The 15,745-nt window shown below is 39.4% G+C and overlaps 2 protein-coding genes across 3 annotated transcripts; both read right to left on the bottom strand.

Moving 5' to 3' along the window:
• Window positions 1-838: 838 nt before the first annotated feature.
• On the bottom strand, window positions 839-1,655 carry wu:fc50b12 (p53-induced death domain-containing protein 1). Its single transcript, XM_028590427.1, has 3 exons — window positions 1,635-1,655; window positions 1,345-1,508; window positions 839-1,073 (listed from the first exon to the last, which is right to left on the bottom strand). The coding sequence occupies exons 1-3, from the start codon at window positions 1,653-1,655 to the stop codon at window positions 839-841; spliced, it is 420 nt and encodes a 139-aa protein (XP_028446228.1).
• slain1a (SLAIN motif family, member 1a) lies at window positions 1,465-15,372 on the bottom strand. Of its 2 annotated transcripts, XM_028591594.1 has the most exons (10): window positions 14,791-15,372; window positions 12,919-13,055; window positions 9,913-10,020; window positions 8,402-8,512; window positions 8,043-8,192; window positions 6,255-6,599; window positions 4,688-4,876; window positions 4,189-4,522; window positions 3,260-3,364; window positions 1,465-1,508 (listed from the first exon to the last, which is right to left on the bottom strand). In XM_028591594.1, exons 1-9 carry the CDS (start codon window positions 15,240-15,242, stop codon window positions 3,289-3,291), a joined length of 1,902 nt encoding a protein of 633 aa, XP_028447395.1. In that variant the 5' UTR covers window positions 15,243-15,372; the 3' UTR covers window positions 1,465-1,508; window positions 3,260-3,288. The 2 variants fall into 2 exon arrangements, with proteins under 2 accessions (XP_028447395.1, XP_028447393.1); XM_028591592.1 differs by lacking the exon at window positions 1,465-1,508 and having other exon boundaries at window positions 2,506-3,364.
• Window positions 15,373-15,745: the final 373 nt, after the last annotated feature.

Here is a 15,745-nt window from a genome sequence, read left to right as displayed (position 1 = left end):
ATTTATTTTCATTTTCATTTTGTAAGCATATTATAAATTTCAAATTGGTTATTATTATTATTATTATAATGCTTACTAATTAACATGGTATGCCGTTTGTTTAATCTGGGATGTGTAGAAAGACACACTGTGTATTTACGGGTCCCAGGAAGTTAATTTTCCCGGTCAAGAATCATGTCCTTTTAATGCCTGTTATTCCTGTGACTAAAAAGATAAGTTAAACTCATTTGCAATTAATATTCAAGTCCGATACCACCACCACACCTGCAATAGGCTATTTCTATTAATTATTTTCTGTAGCCAAAACCTATTTCAGCTTCTCCCCTCTGGTAGACATTACAGAGCACTGTACAACGAAACAACCAAACACAAGGACACATGCAATAATCTCATGTCTGAACACAATTCCTGCAAACAAACCCTGTAATATCAAAACTTGGCAACCATACCACAACCTTATAGCCTACAGTAGGCTACCAGTTGACTTGCATATAGATATTGTGTTTGTTGTCCACTGCTGTGATTCATCTTTTTTCATAAAGCTGTATGTTTATTTATTTATCTTTTTTTTTAGTTTATTGTTGCCCTATGTATATATTTCTTTCTGTATACATGTTCATGGCATCTTCAGGTTCTGTAATATGGACTTCTTTAACCCAGCTGACCACAACCTTATGTGCCCTGTTATTTAAGTGAATAGTTGATTCATTTAATCAACAATAATTTTGATTATTTCAGTACATTTATTTTAGATTACTTACAGTGTGCAGTATATCCTACTATATGCTCGTAAAATAAGAAATATGGACGTAACCACATGTGCATTTTCTCCCAGCTTTTATTTGTATCGACGGTTGAGGTCGTTGATCCTGCGTAGTGCGTCTTGGTTGTGGATGGTCTTGTGGACTGTGATGAGGTAAGGAAAGGCAGAAGGCAGCTCAACCCTTTGGCTCAGCTTCTGGTGGCCCCAGTGGAGGCAGCGTAGTCTCTCAGCCAGATCCCGTCTGCCTACTCGCTCCAGTCCATCCTGCAGCACCTTAGTCTTATTGGGCTTGTCCCATGACTTCTCATACCTGTGAATAAAGATGCACATCTGAGAAACAATTGCGATTAAGGAAGGGAAAAAAAAGAAAGTCAAAGATGTGTGGGATGTAATGAAACTATTTGAAACTATAAAGAATGCAATTGTTTCAAATTATCAATGCTAGTTGGTTTGAAACAGGTACATGATATCCTTATATGATGTTAACTCAGGAAACACCCCTGTATCCACCATGCGGAACTACTACGTAGGTACTGTAGAATGACACGTAAATATACAGTCTCTGCACACTGACACTGTACCAGCTTTCCAACATGGTCCTAGCCTGGACACTCTTCTCTGTAGATTTGGTGTGGAACCGCCTTATCTCGGTTCTGTTGAAGCCAAGTTCATATGCCAAAACTGTCCACTCAAAACCAAGCTGACTGGAAATCTCCTGCAGTGTCTTCAAGTTAATAACAGCATCCTAAAAAACAGAAAACAAAATATGAAAAATAACCTAATGATAAATGTATTTAAATTAAGGTGTCAATGAAAAATCTATGCTAATATAAGACACATGAAAGTGAAAATAAAAACAGATTACACATACCTCTTGGGCTTTGTTTGGCATTATCTCAAATTCCAAAAGATCAGCAGTGCAGTCACACTCTAAGTAATTGTCTTCATAAACAGAATTTAACAAATAATTTTTATGCACAAGTATCGATTGCTATATAATAAACATAAATTTACTGTCCCAAATTCTAAATAGCAGCAGAGATTTTATTCCCTCACCCTAAGGTACAGTATGCCAAAATGAGTGTGGCTGCACTGTTACTGGGGAGATTCATCATCAACAACACACTAATCTGTTAAACATTAGTCACTTTAGCTCCAGGGTCCCTTGTGGAGCTAACAATTGTCATGTTAAACCACTCTCACCTGCTACCAGGTAAACAAGTGGACAGTGCTACAATTAAAATCCTCATCATTAGAATTTAGAGAACTCAATAGGGCTTATCAGTAATTGAAATGCTGTTTGCTGAGGGCGCTTCACCACTGCTTTAAATATTTTACAACCTCGGACAATTAGAGTGAATGGTCTTTAACTTCGAAATTGCATGTGGGGCTAAAAGTTAGTTGCCTTAGGATATATGTATTTTCAATTGAGCATCTTGTCTCATTAAGTTACTGTTAAGAGAAACTGGTGACCAATGTTCTGTTTTTAGTCAAAATTAGAAGTTTAGCTTATTTCTGCAAATTTACAGGAATTCTTTTTTAACCATCAATTGTTCCTTTTAAATAAGCAAATACATAAGTAACTCACTTACTCAAAAAGCACATTACTGACAAATTACTATTATTGGAGTAACAAATGCGGTCTGCAGTTGATCATTTAAACCACCATGTGAACTAACTATATTCAAGACAGACAAAAATATTTTGAAAGGCTTTTATTCACTTTAAAAATTCACCTCCTTTTTAAAGTCGTCATCCATAAAAAGCATTAGGGCTCTTTGTGCAATATCATTGCAGCGATTATGTTTATTAAAGAACATTACAAATCTTAACTCTTATCTAAACAATAAGGAAAAGAAAAGGTAGTCATGTGTGTGCTCTTACTTTAACGAATGTCATACTTTACTTAAGAAACAAAGCAAATCATTTACTTTAATGCGTTAATCATAATTCTGGTAGTGAAAGTGCTGCAAGGTCCAGCCAATAAATATTACATGGATTATACTACTTTTTAACAGGCACAGGATGTAAAATTCCAGGTTCAACTTCATATCTGACACCGCAGTCTGACAAAAATCAATAATTGCAAAATTAGTCAAATCATTAAAAGCATGTGCAAAAGCGTGGGCTATTTCTTTTCCTAAGCTTTCAACTGGAGAGAAATTTCCATTCTTTTGAATGAAAGCCTTAACTATCTACAATGACAAATAAAATATATCAAAGAATACACATATCAAAGAAGATCCAGTTCACATTTAACAACTGATTATCTGAATATTGCCAGGTTGTTTCATAGTGTGTCAGTCTGTGTTTCAGCAGGTAGTAATTTGAAGATCCAGCCTGCTGGACCCATACTGTTCTCAGTCTCTACTTTGTTCTTCAGTGAAGAGTAGTGCACTTTAGAAATGTTAACAGTCACTCTCTCTTGGGTCACAGCCCAAGACTGGGCCGTCCTGACAGCAACATTTAAGTCAGTTGGGTCCCATGCAGCCTTACCCTGTGAACCTCTTGAACTTCATTTGGGTTCAGTAGCAGCCATCTTTCCAGCTGCCATCTCTCAGGGCACTCAGGGCAGCCACACTCTTTGGAGGGGTCAGCAAACTGTAGACAGAAAGAAACAAGATGATTAAATACCTAAATTAATTAATTGAATAAAAAGATGCATCAACCCCTCATGGATCATAAACAAACTGATTTAGCGCGCCTTTCAAAATTTAACTATAGCACCTCCCTTCAGGACAATCAGTGTAAATGTATAAACACCTGCGCTGTCCCAATTCCATACTACATATATAAAGTTTGGTCTATAAAACATTAGAAAACAATGAAAAAGGCCCATCTCAATATCCTAGAGCCTAATTATATCCTATATATATATATCCTAATATCCTTGTTGCTGAAGACCAACTGCTCAAAGCCCCAAAATATTAAATTTACTATAATGTAAGACCAACAAAAGCAGATTACTGATTAGTTTTCTTTCAATCAATTCATTGATTAATTTACTAATAATACAGAATGTACAATATATTAATCTTTATAATATACTGTTTTTGCTGTTAGTATACATGAAATTATCATTGAACGTATTTAACCCTTTTCATTCAATATGCAATGTCGGACATAAATCAAACTGCAACTTTAGAATGTAACTTAAAATTAACAAAGACACAGCAAAAACAACTATTATTGTTTAATTTGTATTCATTTTTTTACCATAAGGTGTTCCTGGAGCTGTTTCACGACAACATCAGCTGTGAGTAGGTACTCATACTGACTATTTTGAGAACACTTTTATACGGATTTGGGACACAGCTTCAAAACATATAATGATTTACAAGTTTTACAGCATAGACTGAGATGAGATGTCAAACACATGGACACAGTCACATTAAACTCACTTTAGTTAGTATATTTGCCCTTACCTGCGTGTGGGTTGGGTGATTTTGCTTGCACGTGGAACTCCACTTGTTCCTACAAAGGAGGCCGGGCGAGGAAGGGAGCTGCGAGTGACAGCCGGTTGGTTGGAGCTGGCTTTTAGGGGCTGCGGTACCAAACTGCTGCTCGGTTTGAGGGGCTGAGGCAGTGCAGCACTGCTGGGGATGGAGTGTAGACTGATGGAGGTGGACAGGGAGCTGGAGGTGGGGCCCTGCTGCACTGTGGGGCTAACGTAGGCTGTGGCTTTTAGTGGGTGTCGGGGAGTGGTAGGGAAGTTTCCCACGCTCTGGACTCGCTGAGTGAGCTGGCCTGGGGAGGGAACTGAAACACAGCAAAAGCGCAGTTAGTTGAAAGTAAGTGACAGAATTGCCATTACGGCATTTGAAATTGCCATGCCTTCAGAAAACAGTGCTCAACATTCACTCATGAATAAAAATAAGCTGTGTACGGCTGATTTATTCATAGCCTAGAAGAAAAGAGTCTTACTGGCGGACTGGAGTCGTGCAAGCCCACTGGAGGAGTCAAAGCTCTGGCTGCTCCGGAGGGAGGATATTGTTGGCAAAGAGGAGGGGCCATGGGAGGGTGGGTTGACAGGGGAAGCCAGGCATGGAATGCTGGGGACACTGGGCATGCTGGGAGCTCGGATTAGGTTGGGCATGCTTCTCCGTAGCTTGTCTATGCAACCATATCAACAAACCAGATCAGGTATTATAGGTGTCGACTCCATTTGGAGCTTTGAAAGTTTTTCACTCACATTTCCAACATTAAAGGTGCCCTGCCACACGTATTTCATTACTTTGTGGTAATGTCTGAAGTTCTACCATGGACTCCGTAACATTATTTGTGGAAAAAATGCCTTGGTTACCTTATTTCAAGCCTTTCTAGCGTGGTATAGAAAGCCTACAGGAAGACTCAGCTTGATTTCTGCCAGTTCTCATTAATATTCAACAAACTAAGCTGTTTGAATTTGATTGGCTAACAGCTAGCCAATAAGAGCCTGGCTGTCAGCATCCTTTACCCAGCCCAACTGGGCGAGCTAATGAATAGTAATGACCTCAGGCAATATGATGTCAGACTGACCAGCTTTTGTAATTGGCCTGATTTCTCTGCTTATTTCTTTTCAGTGGCTAGAGCTGACAGAGGAGGTAGCAGTTCATTTTCACATTCACAACATAACACAAACACATATGGACCTAACATTTTTTTTAAAATGCAAGTAAAAACGGTTTTGTATGGCAGGACACCTTTAAAGGAATAGTAGGATTTTTTTTGGGGAAGTACACAAGTCATTGCTGCCGGACATGAAACAATTCTGCACATAACCTCATGTGAAACAACAATTTGCCTTTTTTAAACAATTTGGTTTTTGTACCAATAAAACAAACAAAGATATAATGTGTTAATTAGTGAGATTTGGAGGTATGTGGATTGATTTACCTTTGGACATCGCCAGACTAGCTGTTTCCCTCTGTTTCCAGTCTTTAAGCTAAGATAAGCTAAGCTAACTGGCTGCTTGCGGTAGCTTCATATTTACTGTACAGACACGAGAGTGATACCAATCTTGTCATCTAACTCTCTGCAAGAAAGTAAACCATATTTCCCTAAATTTCCAAAACAATTTTTCCTATTCCATTTGCCTTAATTAAATTAAAAATACATAGCAAGTGAAAGTCCTAATAAGGAGAAGATTTCAAATATATGCTCTTCATTATGACTGTTTATGTATGTCTGTTTTAAACTACATCAGTCAGTCATGCAATTGATAGAACAGACTACACTGACCCTAACTGAGGATGCTTAACTAAATCCTGTAACCAAGAGCACTCTTTAAATCCTTCTTGGCACACACAGAAATTGTCTGTTCAGAAATTAGGGACGTCTGGAAAGCAGGTCATTCTGTCAAGATGCTTTCAGTCGGAATTGGGACATTTTTATTAATTTCACTGAAAAAATAAATAAATAAATAAATCTAAACCCTTGAAGTCACATCATTATTTAGGATATTTAGTGATCGTATAACTGCAAGTGGACAAGGAAGTCATTCAACACTCACCTGTGCTATTCCTGTATCCTGTGTGGGTTTCTGTGGTCAGGCTGGAGGGTCCAGAGTACTGGGAGAGTCCACTGAGTGAAAACTGAGGTGTGATTGAGCTGCGTCTGCAGTCTCTGATACTGGAGAAGGTGTGAGAATGGGGCAGGCCGCCCCGCTGCATAGACCCTGTGCGGAACAGTCGAGGCTGGGGAGGAGGGAGCTGGTCGTACCCCTCGTCCTCATCCTCATCCTCATCCTCCTCCTCCAGATCCATCTCACTGCGCCTGAGGGAGTGCAAGGAGAAGCTGGAGCTGCGACGGCTGGCTGTGGCGGTGTGTGAGGTAGAGGCGTAGTCCTGTCGGAGACCTACAGGGTGACGGATTCATTTAAAGCTTTTATCTGTGGAAAACGTGAACCTGAAACTCATACGGTGATACATTCCCTCATCCATTATTCAGTTAATGAATCGGTAGACCAGATGGATACTTTTCTTCTGAAATCTCCATAATTCGAAAACACACATCAAGATAATACTGTCAACTCAAGTTCACCTGTTCAGAGGTCAAACATGTATCTTAGTTTCAGCAATACAACAGTAACGTAACATAGAAATCTATTTTTTAACCCTAACCCAATAATATAATATAAAAAAATAAAATTCACTTGTATTATCTTAGGACTTAGGACACACAAATATTTAGAGAAAAGTATAAATACACAAAAGAAGTTCCATCAAGAGGCAATAATTTAATAAACACCTCCTGGAAAAGGACTTAAAGTCTGAAGTTCTAAACCCCAATTACCAGAAATGTGGACTTGAGACTTGAGACTTGAGATTCGAGATGACTTGAGTCACCGTTTTGATGACTTGCGACTTGACTTAGACTTGTAAGTTAATGGCTCAAGAGTTGACTCGACTTGAGTCATGATGACTCGGATGACTTGCATGTATTCATAAGTTTGAATGTTAGCTGTTAAATATAAAATAATATAATTTATGTTGTCACGTTTTTTTAAAGATTATTTTTTTTGCGCTTTTCCACCTTTACTTGATAGGACAGCTAGGTGAGAGAGAGAGAGGGGGGACATGCAGGAAATCGTCACAGGTCGGATTCAAACCCTGGACTTCTGCATCGAGGCATAAATCTCCAAGTATATGTGCACGTGCTCTACCCACTGAGCCAACCCGGCCACATGTTGTCACATTTCTAACTATCAAGTATGCAATGCAGCGGTAGCAGCGCAAACGGTGAATCATGATTGGACAACTCAGAAAAGTTCCCTGGTATGTGCTTGTCATGATTTGATGACTGGGTGTCAGTCAAACTCCTTGCTATGGCAACACGTAACATCCAAAAAGACCCCTACCTTGTCTTTTCTCTTTATGAAGACCGGATACTACAGTTAAGAGTGCTTTATCTTGGGTGTAAAAAAAGTAACTTGTTTTGGGACTTGACTTGCCTTAACTAAGGACTCGACTCGACTTGCCTTGACATAACTTGACTTGCCCTTAAAAAAATAACTCAAGACTTGCTTGAGACTTGGACCAAATTACTTGTGACTTACTTGGGACTTGAGCAAAGATGACTTGGTTACAACACCGACAATTACAAACTGTTATGGAGGTGGTTAATATTAGGAATGCCAACTATAAAAGAGGCCTGGTGCTCAGCACTTCAATATATTATTTTTCAAAGCAACATTCATACTTCAAACTTCAGGTCCTTTTTAATGAAGGGTATATTTTGTTTTCTGTAGCTGTAGTTTATCCCCTGTATCGCCTGTGAGACATTAAGATAGTCGACTCACTCTCCTCCTGAAGTCGTGCCATGACCTCCACGTCTGTCATGTCCTGCAGTTTGTAGCCCATAGAGATGGAGTCATCCTCCAGCTCTGACACACCAACCTCACTGTCCACGGAAGACTGGGGGCTGATTGCTGCATGTCGGCGACCCATGTCTAGAACACGCACAGGAGAGCCACATCTATAAATTTCACTCGATTAGTTTTAAAAACATGCATGTGACACAGGCACTTAACAACACAAAGAGAATATGTTTCCATAACAGATTACATACAGACGTTTACGTGTTTGTAATCATCATAACAGATGAATCTGCAGACATGAATGACAGAACAGAGAAGACATATTGTCAGTGAGGTCTTACTGTGGAGAGTAGTGTTTGATAGGAAGGTGGCCGTTCGGTCACTGCGGCTGCAGCTGGCCCTGAGTGGGAGAGTCGGCTGGAGAAAAGACTGAGCAGATGATGGCAATGGAGCTTGGAAGGAGAGAAACACACCGAAAAAGAGAGAGATTCAATCACTGAGTCTTAGCACGCAAATCAAAGCTCAACCTGAACTCACTCACATGCATGCACAGGAAGAAGGTTTTTTTCTGGGGTTTGAGCTTGCTTGTCTCCATCTGTCCAACGCTATTACCTGATAATCTTTTCCATGGAATCTGCTGTAATCTGATTGTAAACTGCAAGTAACAGGTTGTTTAAGAATCTGGGTTATGTTTATACAGTGAACTCGAAAAAGTATTTTGGAAGCAACACATCCTTTTGGCTTTATGTTCTTATTACTTTGGATTTGAAATGTAGCGATGACTACGAGGTTAAATGAGAGTCGTTTTTAATTTGAGCAATGAAAATCATTATTTTAGGCCAAAATATATATATATATATATATATATATATATATATATATATATATATATATATATATATATTAGCCTTCATTTGCTTCAATTTGTTATTTTGTTATTTACTATTTTGTTATGTTGTTAGATTTTCGGGCAGCAGTGGCCTGAAGGTTTGAAAAGCGTGCTTGACTCCTCACTGTGGCAGGATAAAACTGGGTGGGGAAGATAAAAAAGCAGTGCTGTTCAGAGGCCAACAGATCAGACTTTGGTTTTACTGAGCAGTTTTCAATGTTTAACTGAGTGAATGTGGAGAAGGGCGTTCCAAAAACAAGACAGCACTCAGTGAAACTACCCTGATTAAATAAAAATTAACAAGGGTCAACAGCCATACTAGCCACGCTGTGAGGCTGTATTTAGGCACAGCAGTGCTTTAAGCTAAATGCTGATGTCAGCATGCTAACATGCTCACAATGACAAGGTAAAATGCTGATATTTAACAAGTAATGTTTACTATTCTCACCATCTTAGCAAGCAGCATAACATTTGCAAATTAGCACTAAACACATAGGACAGCTGAGGCTGATGGGAATGATGACAATGTCAAATTGTGTACCAATCCATCCTGTAGATGTTGAGATATTTTACAGGATACTTTACATGTTCAGCCTGCTGGTGGCACCAGAGAAAGAAATAAACTATGTTTGTCTTCATGGCAATAAATCTAATAATTTTGGAGATATTTCAGTCAAGACTACTGTGGTGGACCAACCAACAGATGGACATTGCCATCCCTAGAGCCACACTGCTAGCAGAGCTACAAGTAAGATGATAAGAAACTTAACAAAACATAATACTACTGTCCGAGTAATATTAAACCAACAAATAATAATGTTTGGCATTTGACAAATGATCAATCTGAGTGAAATAGTTACTGACCAGTTCACTGTCAATCAACTAATCAATTCATGGAACGTTAGAATGACTCTTTTGTGGTTAGCAGGAGTTATATGCATGTGCAGTATATATTTGTGTTACCTGGGGACTCGGTTAGTGCAGCAGGTTTAGTGTAAGGCAGGACGGGGCAGCTGAGGGTGGACAGCCCCTCTATACAGCTGTATGGACGGACTCCTCGCCATCGCTTAGCTGGACACAAGATTGTAGCGAAGGACATGTTAGTCTGATTGCTTTACCATGTAACACACACATACACAAACAACCCCACACACACATAGAGTACATTGATTATAACTCTGGCCAAATGTTAAATCTGCTTTTTACAGATCAGTATTGATGTTTTAAATGATTAGGTCACGGCTTGGACAGAAGAGGCTGATACAGTAAGACGAGGTTTAGCTTACCACGCAGCTTAATGGGCTAAACTACAGATTTTTTTTGGAGGGATCTTAGGATAAGCAGGGATTGTGCATGTAGGCTACATCCCATTCCCAAAATCAGAACTAGATCTACTACGGTCTACCTTGGGTTGTGGAGGTTACATTTATACAGTACTGCTTAAGATTTGTCTTGCTGTATTTTCATGGTACAACACTGTCATAACATATACTTAATTAAGGGTTTATTAGGTGTAACTTATGGCTTTAATAATAGTTAAAAACATAAATAATTAAGTTTATAGATCAGTAGTAAACCACTGACATGGAAAGCTTAACACCCATTGATTTTAGGTTGTCAGGCTTTGTCTGTCAGCTCAAATACTGTCCTTATGAATGGCTTAATAATAATATATTAAGCCTTAATAAATAACAATTAGTTATAACTCTTAAACTCTTCATAAAGTATGCCTCATTAGAAAGTGGTACTCTTCTTTTTCACTAATCAATGCTTGCTAGCAATGGGTAAATTTGGTTTGGAATGACATGACTGATATGTATATATACAGTATGTATATATACATATATATATGGACTCAGTCTAAACACTGAGTCCACCCCCAACTGATTGGGAGTCAGAGAGGCACACACCTGAGAGATTGGAGCATTTGGCATTCCTGACACAATTAGGCCCAACTGCTGCTGGATAAAACTAGCATTCACAGCAAGTTACACACACAACAACTACTGGAGCTCAGAGACAAGGATGTATTCATGACCCAAAGGAGCAGAGCCAACCTTCACTGAATACAGCTTTTAGAGAAAGAAGAGGACTTTGAACCACACACACACACACACACACACACACTCACTCACTCACACACACACACACACACACACACACACACACACACACACACACACACACACACACACACACACACACACACACACACACACACACACACACACACACACACACACACACACACACACACACACACACACACACACAATGAACATCCAAACAAACACTAACAAATCTGCATGACTGAATCACAGTTTGGACATAACAAATCCACAATATGAGGATAATTGATCTCGTTTTTAAATGTTAAAATCAAAGCATACACACAGGCACGGACACACTGTATATACCCAACAGTAAAAGAGTCTCTTGTACAGGCTGTTTGAGCGGAGAGTGCTGAGCAAAAACCCAGTTAATGTAAGCATAGTTTCTATGGCAACCATACCCCTGATCATACATGATTGTAGAAACTGTAAAGCAGCAAATGTTATTTAGAAGCACACTAGTATCCTGGTTATGAAGGGTTTTTGATGTATCCTGGTTATGTGTTAGTGCCATAGACTGAATATACAGTCTATGGTTAGTGCAAATGAATATCATATCCTTGTTGTAGAAAACCCCAATATGCTGAGAATTGTATTGTAATTTCCCTTGCGGGATTAATAAAGTATACATTATTATAATTATTATTAAACTGGGGTATTGTGGCATGCAAACACTGTATCCAGGTCTGCTGTGAGTGTAGGTGCGTCCTCAGCTTGAGTTATGTCATTTTAAGACAGAAAAACAACAAAATATGATGATAAATTATGTAACAATAGTCTACATACTGAAATGGAAATTAAAGTGGTAATACAGTATCTTTAAACTCTTCCTCCATTACTGATGATTCAATGTAGAAGAAAAATCCAGCTAAAATGACAGATCAGATGGATGAGTCAAAGCATCAGCACCCTGGGTAATATTATAATCATGTATACAAGGAGCTAAATAACCAGGTTTTACTATGTTCCATGTAAATGTTCCAGTATATTCTAAATATAATCAAAACCAGGACTCAAAGACAGCACACTGGTGTACATGTAAATATACTTTGTAGGAGCCATTTCCTAAAGAGAGGTCAGTGTAATATTTTTTAAATCTCAATTTCTGGCTGTGAGGGGGGGTTATGTGGACTTGGCTGGAAGAAGTGACGCTCCACAGATTACCTGCTAGGCTAGCTGTCTCCCTGTTTCCAGTCTTTATGCTAAGCTAAGATAACCAACATGACGGTGGTATGAATCTTCTTATCAAACTCTCGGCAAGAAAGTGAATACGAATTTGAATTTATTTAAAATTGATTTTTTTTATTATTTCAACATTCCTTTAAAAAGTCGATGATGGAGAATAGGTGTATGTTGGTGGTGCAGTGCAATGGTACCGGTGATACTTTGACTACAGCTTTATAATCCCCTCTACACTGTTTGCCACTTAACATGGTGTAATGCGATTCAACAGCACAGCATGTGTTCCTACAAATGGAATTGTGTGTTTTATATCAGCAGACTAGCAAATCCCTTTAACAGATCTTAATTGTTCTCTGGAGATACTGGTATGTGTAAATGGGAGTCCTTCCAACTACCACAGAAAATAATTACCCTGTGGGAAGTTGGCTGAGGTACTTAAAAACCCATGAATTTAAAGAGAGTGATTTAAATGGTCAAATGGTTAGAAACGAGTGAGCTGGGTGCAGAGAAACGCTCCCACGGCTCAAAAACTGCTGCTGAAATCCTTTCGCACGTAGAGACATTTTGTGGGTGAAGTGTGTCACAGCTTATGATCACATGTCAGCAGCCAGAGAGACAGATGTTCAGATGTGGCCGCAGATGAAGGCCGTTAATCTGAGTGGTAAATGCACGGTACCTTGGTCCAGTCTGTGACAGAGGGTCATCTTAGCCAGTTCCACCTCGGGCCCTGGGTGGTCCAGTACCTGCCTGCACCACTTTAAAGGGCTGAGGACACTCTCAACCTGCAGCTTGGCTTTGGGGCTCACATACAGCCTGCAAAACACAGCACAACCCAGAATTTAGTCCTGAAACCTTTACAGCATAGCTCACTGTGTTACTGTACAGAAAGATAGAGTTAAATAAGAGTTAAATAAGCTGGAGGCAGCTTTATTGTATATCTTAGAGATCTGGAGGGACAGGAGTTTTACAGTGGCAATATTTCTCAGCTGAAAAAAATAAACATTATTTTGCAAAGGTAAACCCATGGCTGTGTTAAGGGAGTGATTTTCATAAAATCCAAATGCCAATACACCATAAACCTTTTCAAAAAGAGCAATTGCCATTTTACTGGCAACAACAGTAACCCATTAAACCAACAGTGTATAATAAAAATTCAAGTGACAGCTTCATTCGGTGCAGTGATGTATAGCATGTGAATATGTGACTGTTACGGTGACACACAGAGCGATAGTATCTCTCCTCATTGTGGGTGGATACTTGAAGCACTGTAACGATCAGTCAATTAATACATTAGACAATCAAGACAGGATTAATCAGCGATTTGGATAATTGATTAGTCATTTTAGTTATTTATTAACTAAAAATACCAAATATTCTCTGCTTTCAGCTTCTAAAAATTGAGGATTTGCTGCTTTTCTTTGTTATAAATGACAGTGAATTGACAATTGTGTGGTCCTGCCACCTTGGCATTATAATAGGCAATTTTCACTATTTCCTGACATTTATACACCAAATGATGAATCAATTAATTGAGAAAATAATCTACTGAAAATAACTGTTCATTGCAACCCTAGATACTTGTACCTCAGCCAGACAAAAAAACTAAAGAAATGGGAGTTATAACTGGATCTCCATTTGCAGCTGCTTCTGACCACTTAATAAAGAGGGTAAAACAAGCTGGTTGCTTCTGAATTTTGCTTATAATGACAAGATGGTAAAATAAATCAATACAATTAAATATATAGGTGAGGTGTGTGTGTGTGTGTGTGTGTGTGTGTGTGTGTGTGTGTGTGTGTGTGTGTGTGTGTGACTATACTACACTGAAATGATAGATTCTTTACAATAAATTAACTGGGTTGTAAAAACTAATTCATGTGTCACCTACACACCAAGCATAACTGTCTTTTTATTCGGCAACTAGGCCATGGTGTTACACAGACTTGAGGGTCAATTAGTTATGTTAAATGAAGTGAGGATATATGCTGGTGCTACAGTCAGCTGTGTGCTACATTTTCCACATCATCACATCAGATAGGCCTACAGTACATTAAGCTGGAAACGGTTCAGTAGTCAGCATGTATGTGTGTGAGCTACCTAAGTCAGCAGATACAGCAGATACAAAGTAGTTCAGCCTGCGGCTAACCACACACACAAAGCCGAGCTGTTTGATCACAGGCTAAAGGGGGTCATTGTTTTTAATTTCATCCCAGTGCTGTCTTCCCGAAAAGACACCTATGCTGCATGCACAGTGCATTCTGGGATACCCACAACTGTGTCAAATCTGTTTTTGTCATTTTTCCTCCTGTAAAAAGTCTCTGTTTGCCGGTGTCTGCAAGTCTAGGAGAGGAGAGGAATCAATAATGTAATCAATAAGAGGATACATGGCAGGGTAGGATTTTACTTATGTCACAAAATCATATGGCTAGTTTTGTGGCCTGTGAAGAATCTATAATATCTATGACAGAGAAACACAACCACTGATCCTTCATAGCAAATTCAAACTAGGCTATGGCTGCAATAGAGTGGTGGATATAAACAGAGTAGTTACCAGCTATCAGGCTTTCCAAATGGGAGCACGGTGTTGAGGTCCAAAATATCAACCTCATCCAAAACAGTTGTGGCTCCAGCGGCGACGCTGTCCTCCCCAGCGGCGTCAGGAGACACCGAGCTCGGCTGAAAATACGCGAACGGCTCCTCCGTTGAACATTGGGGTGCGGGGACACACGGATGCATCTCTGTCGGACTTGAAATGCCATATTTACTGGATAAATTGTCAGTCGGACACGCTGTTCCCCCGTACAGACACGACAACGAGGTCTGGAGATGAGGGCCGATTGAGCAATTGTTTACAGCGTTCGCTCTAGTCCGCAATTGTTCGTTTTGCTTCTCCAATTTTCGGACTAATTCCTGAAGCTTTATCACCTCCAGCTCCGCGTTGGTGATTTTATTGTTGCCATTGACGTCTGCCATCATCTGGGGGTTCAACACCTCTGCTTCCATTTGGTAAAAAGCACATTGAGAGAGGAAGAAAAGCACGGCCTGCCTGCAGAGGGTCCTATTCAATTCAGAGAGGGTGTCCAGATTCCCCCCGTCTAAAGCTACTACACACACACACACACACACACACACACACACACACACACACACACACACACACACACACACACACACACACACACACACACACACACACACACACACACACACACACACACACAGATGTTGCTGCTGCTGGGATGATTTTCACAGCCTTAATCTCATTGGTCCGCAGCTTGGAGTTCTCCCATCACACCACTGAGGAAGGATTTCTTATGGACACACATACAGTGCAATTAAGAGTATACATGTACTTTTTTTTTTTTTTTTTTTTACTTTCTCACGTTGTATTTATGTATCTCTACAGTCTGAATCACAGTTTATGCAATCAGTATTTTTTACAATAATGAAAAATAATTATTTGAAAAACTATTAACATGAAATAGCCAGACACACCTAAATCATTA

This window comes from Perca flavescens, chromosome 11 (genome assembly GCF_004354835.1).
Source record: "Perca flavescens isolate YP-PL-M2 chromosome 11, PFLA_1.0, whole genome shotgun sequence".
NCBI classification, from domain to species: domain Eukaryota; kingdom Metazoa; phylum Chordata; class Actinopteri; order Perciformes; family Percidae; genus Perca; species Perca flavescens.
The sequence above is the reverse complement of the archived record's forward strand: the minus strand, read 5'-3'. Positions and strand labels throughout refer to the sequence as shown.

Excerpts from the sequence above, each read along its gene's own strand:
- slain1a (XM_028591594.1), bottom strand. The coding sequence starts at position 15,242 with ATGGAAGCAGAGGTGTTGAACCCCCAGATGATGGCAGACGTCAATGGC. Across the intron at positions 10,021-12,918 it reads CTGTCACAGACTGGACCAAG|CTAAGCGATGGCGAGGAGTC; the intron begins GTACCGTGCATT and ends TCTTGTGTCCAG. Across the intron at positions 8,193-8,401 it reads ATCAAACACTACTCTCCACA|ACATGGGTCGCCGACATGCA; the intron begins GTAAGACCTCAC and ends TGCGTGTTCTAG.
- wu:fc50b12 (XM_028590427.1), bottom strand. The coding sequence starts at position 1,655 with ATGCCAAACAAAGCCCAAGAG. Across the intron at positions 1,509-1,634 it reads TGCCAAACAAAGCCCAAGAG|GATGCTGTTATTAACTTGAA; the intron begins GTATGTGTAATC and ends TCTGTTTTTTAG. Across the intron at positions 1,074-1,344 it reads AGGACCATGTTGGAAAGCTG|GTATGAGAAGTCATGGGACA; the intron begins GTACAGTGTCAG and ends CTTTATTCACAG.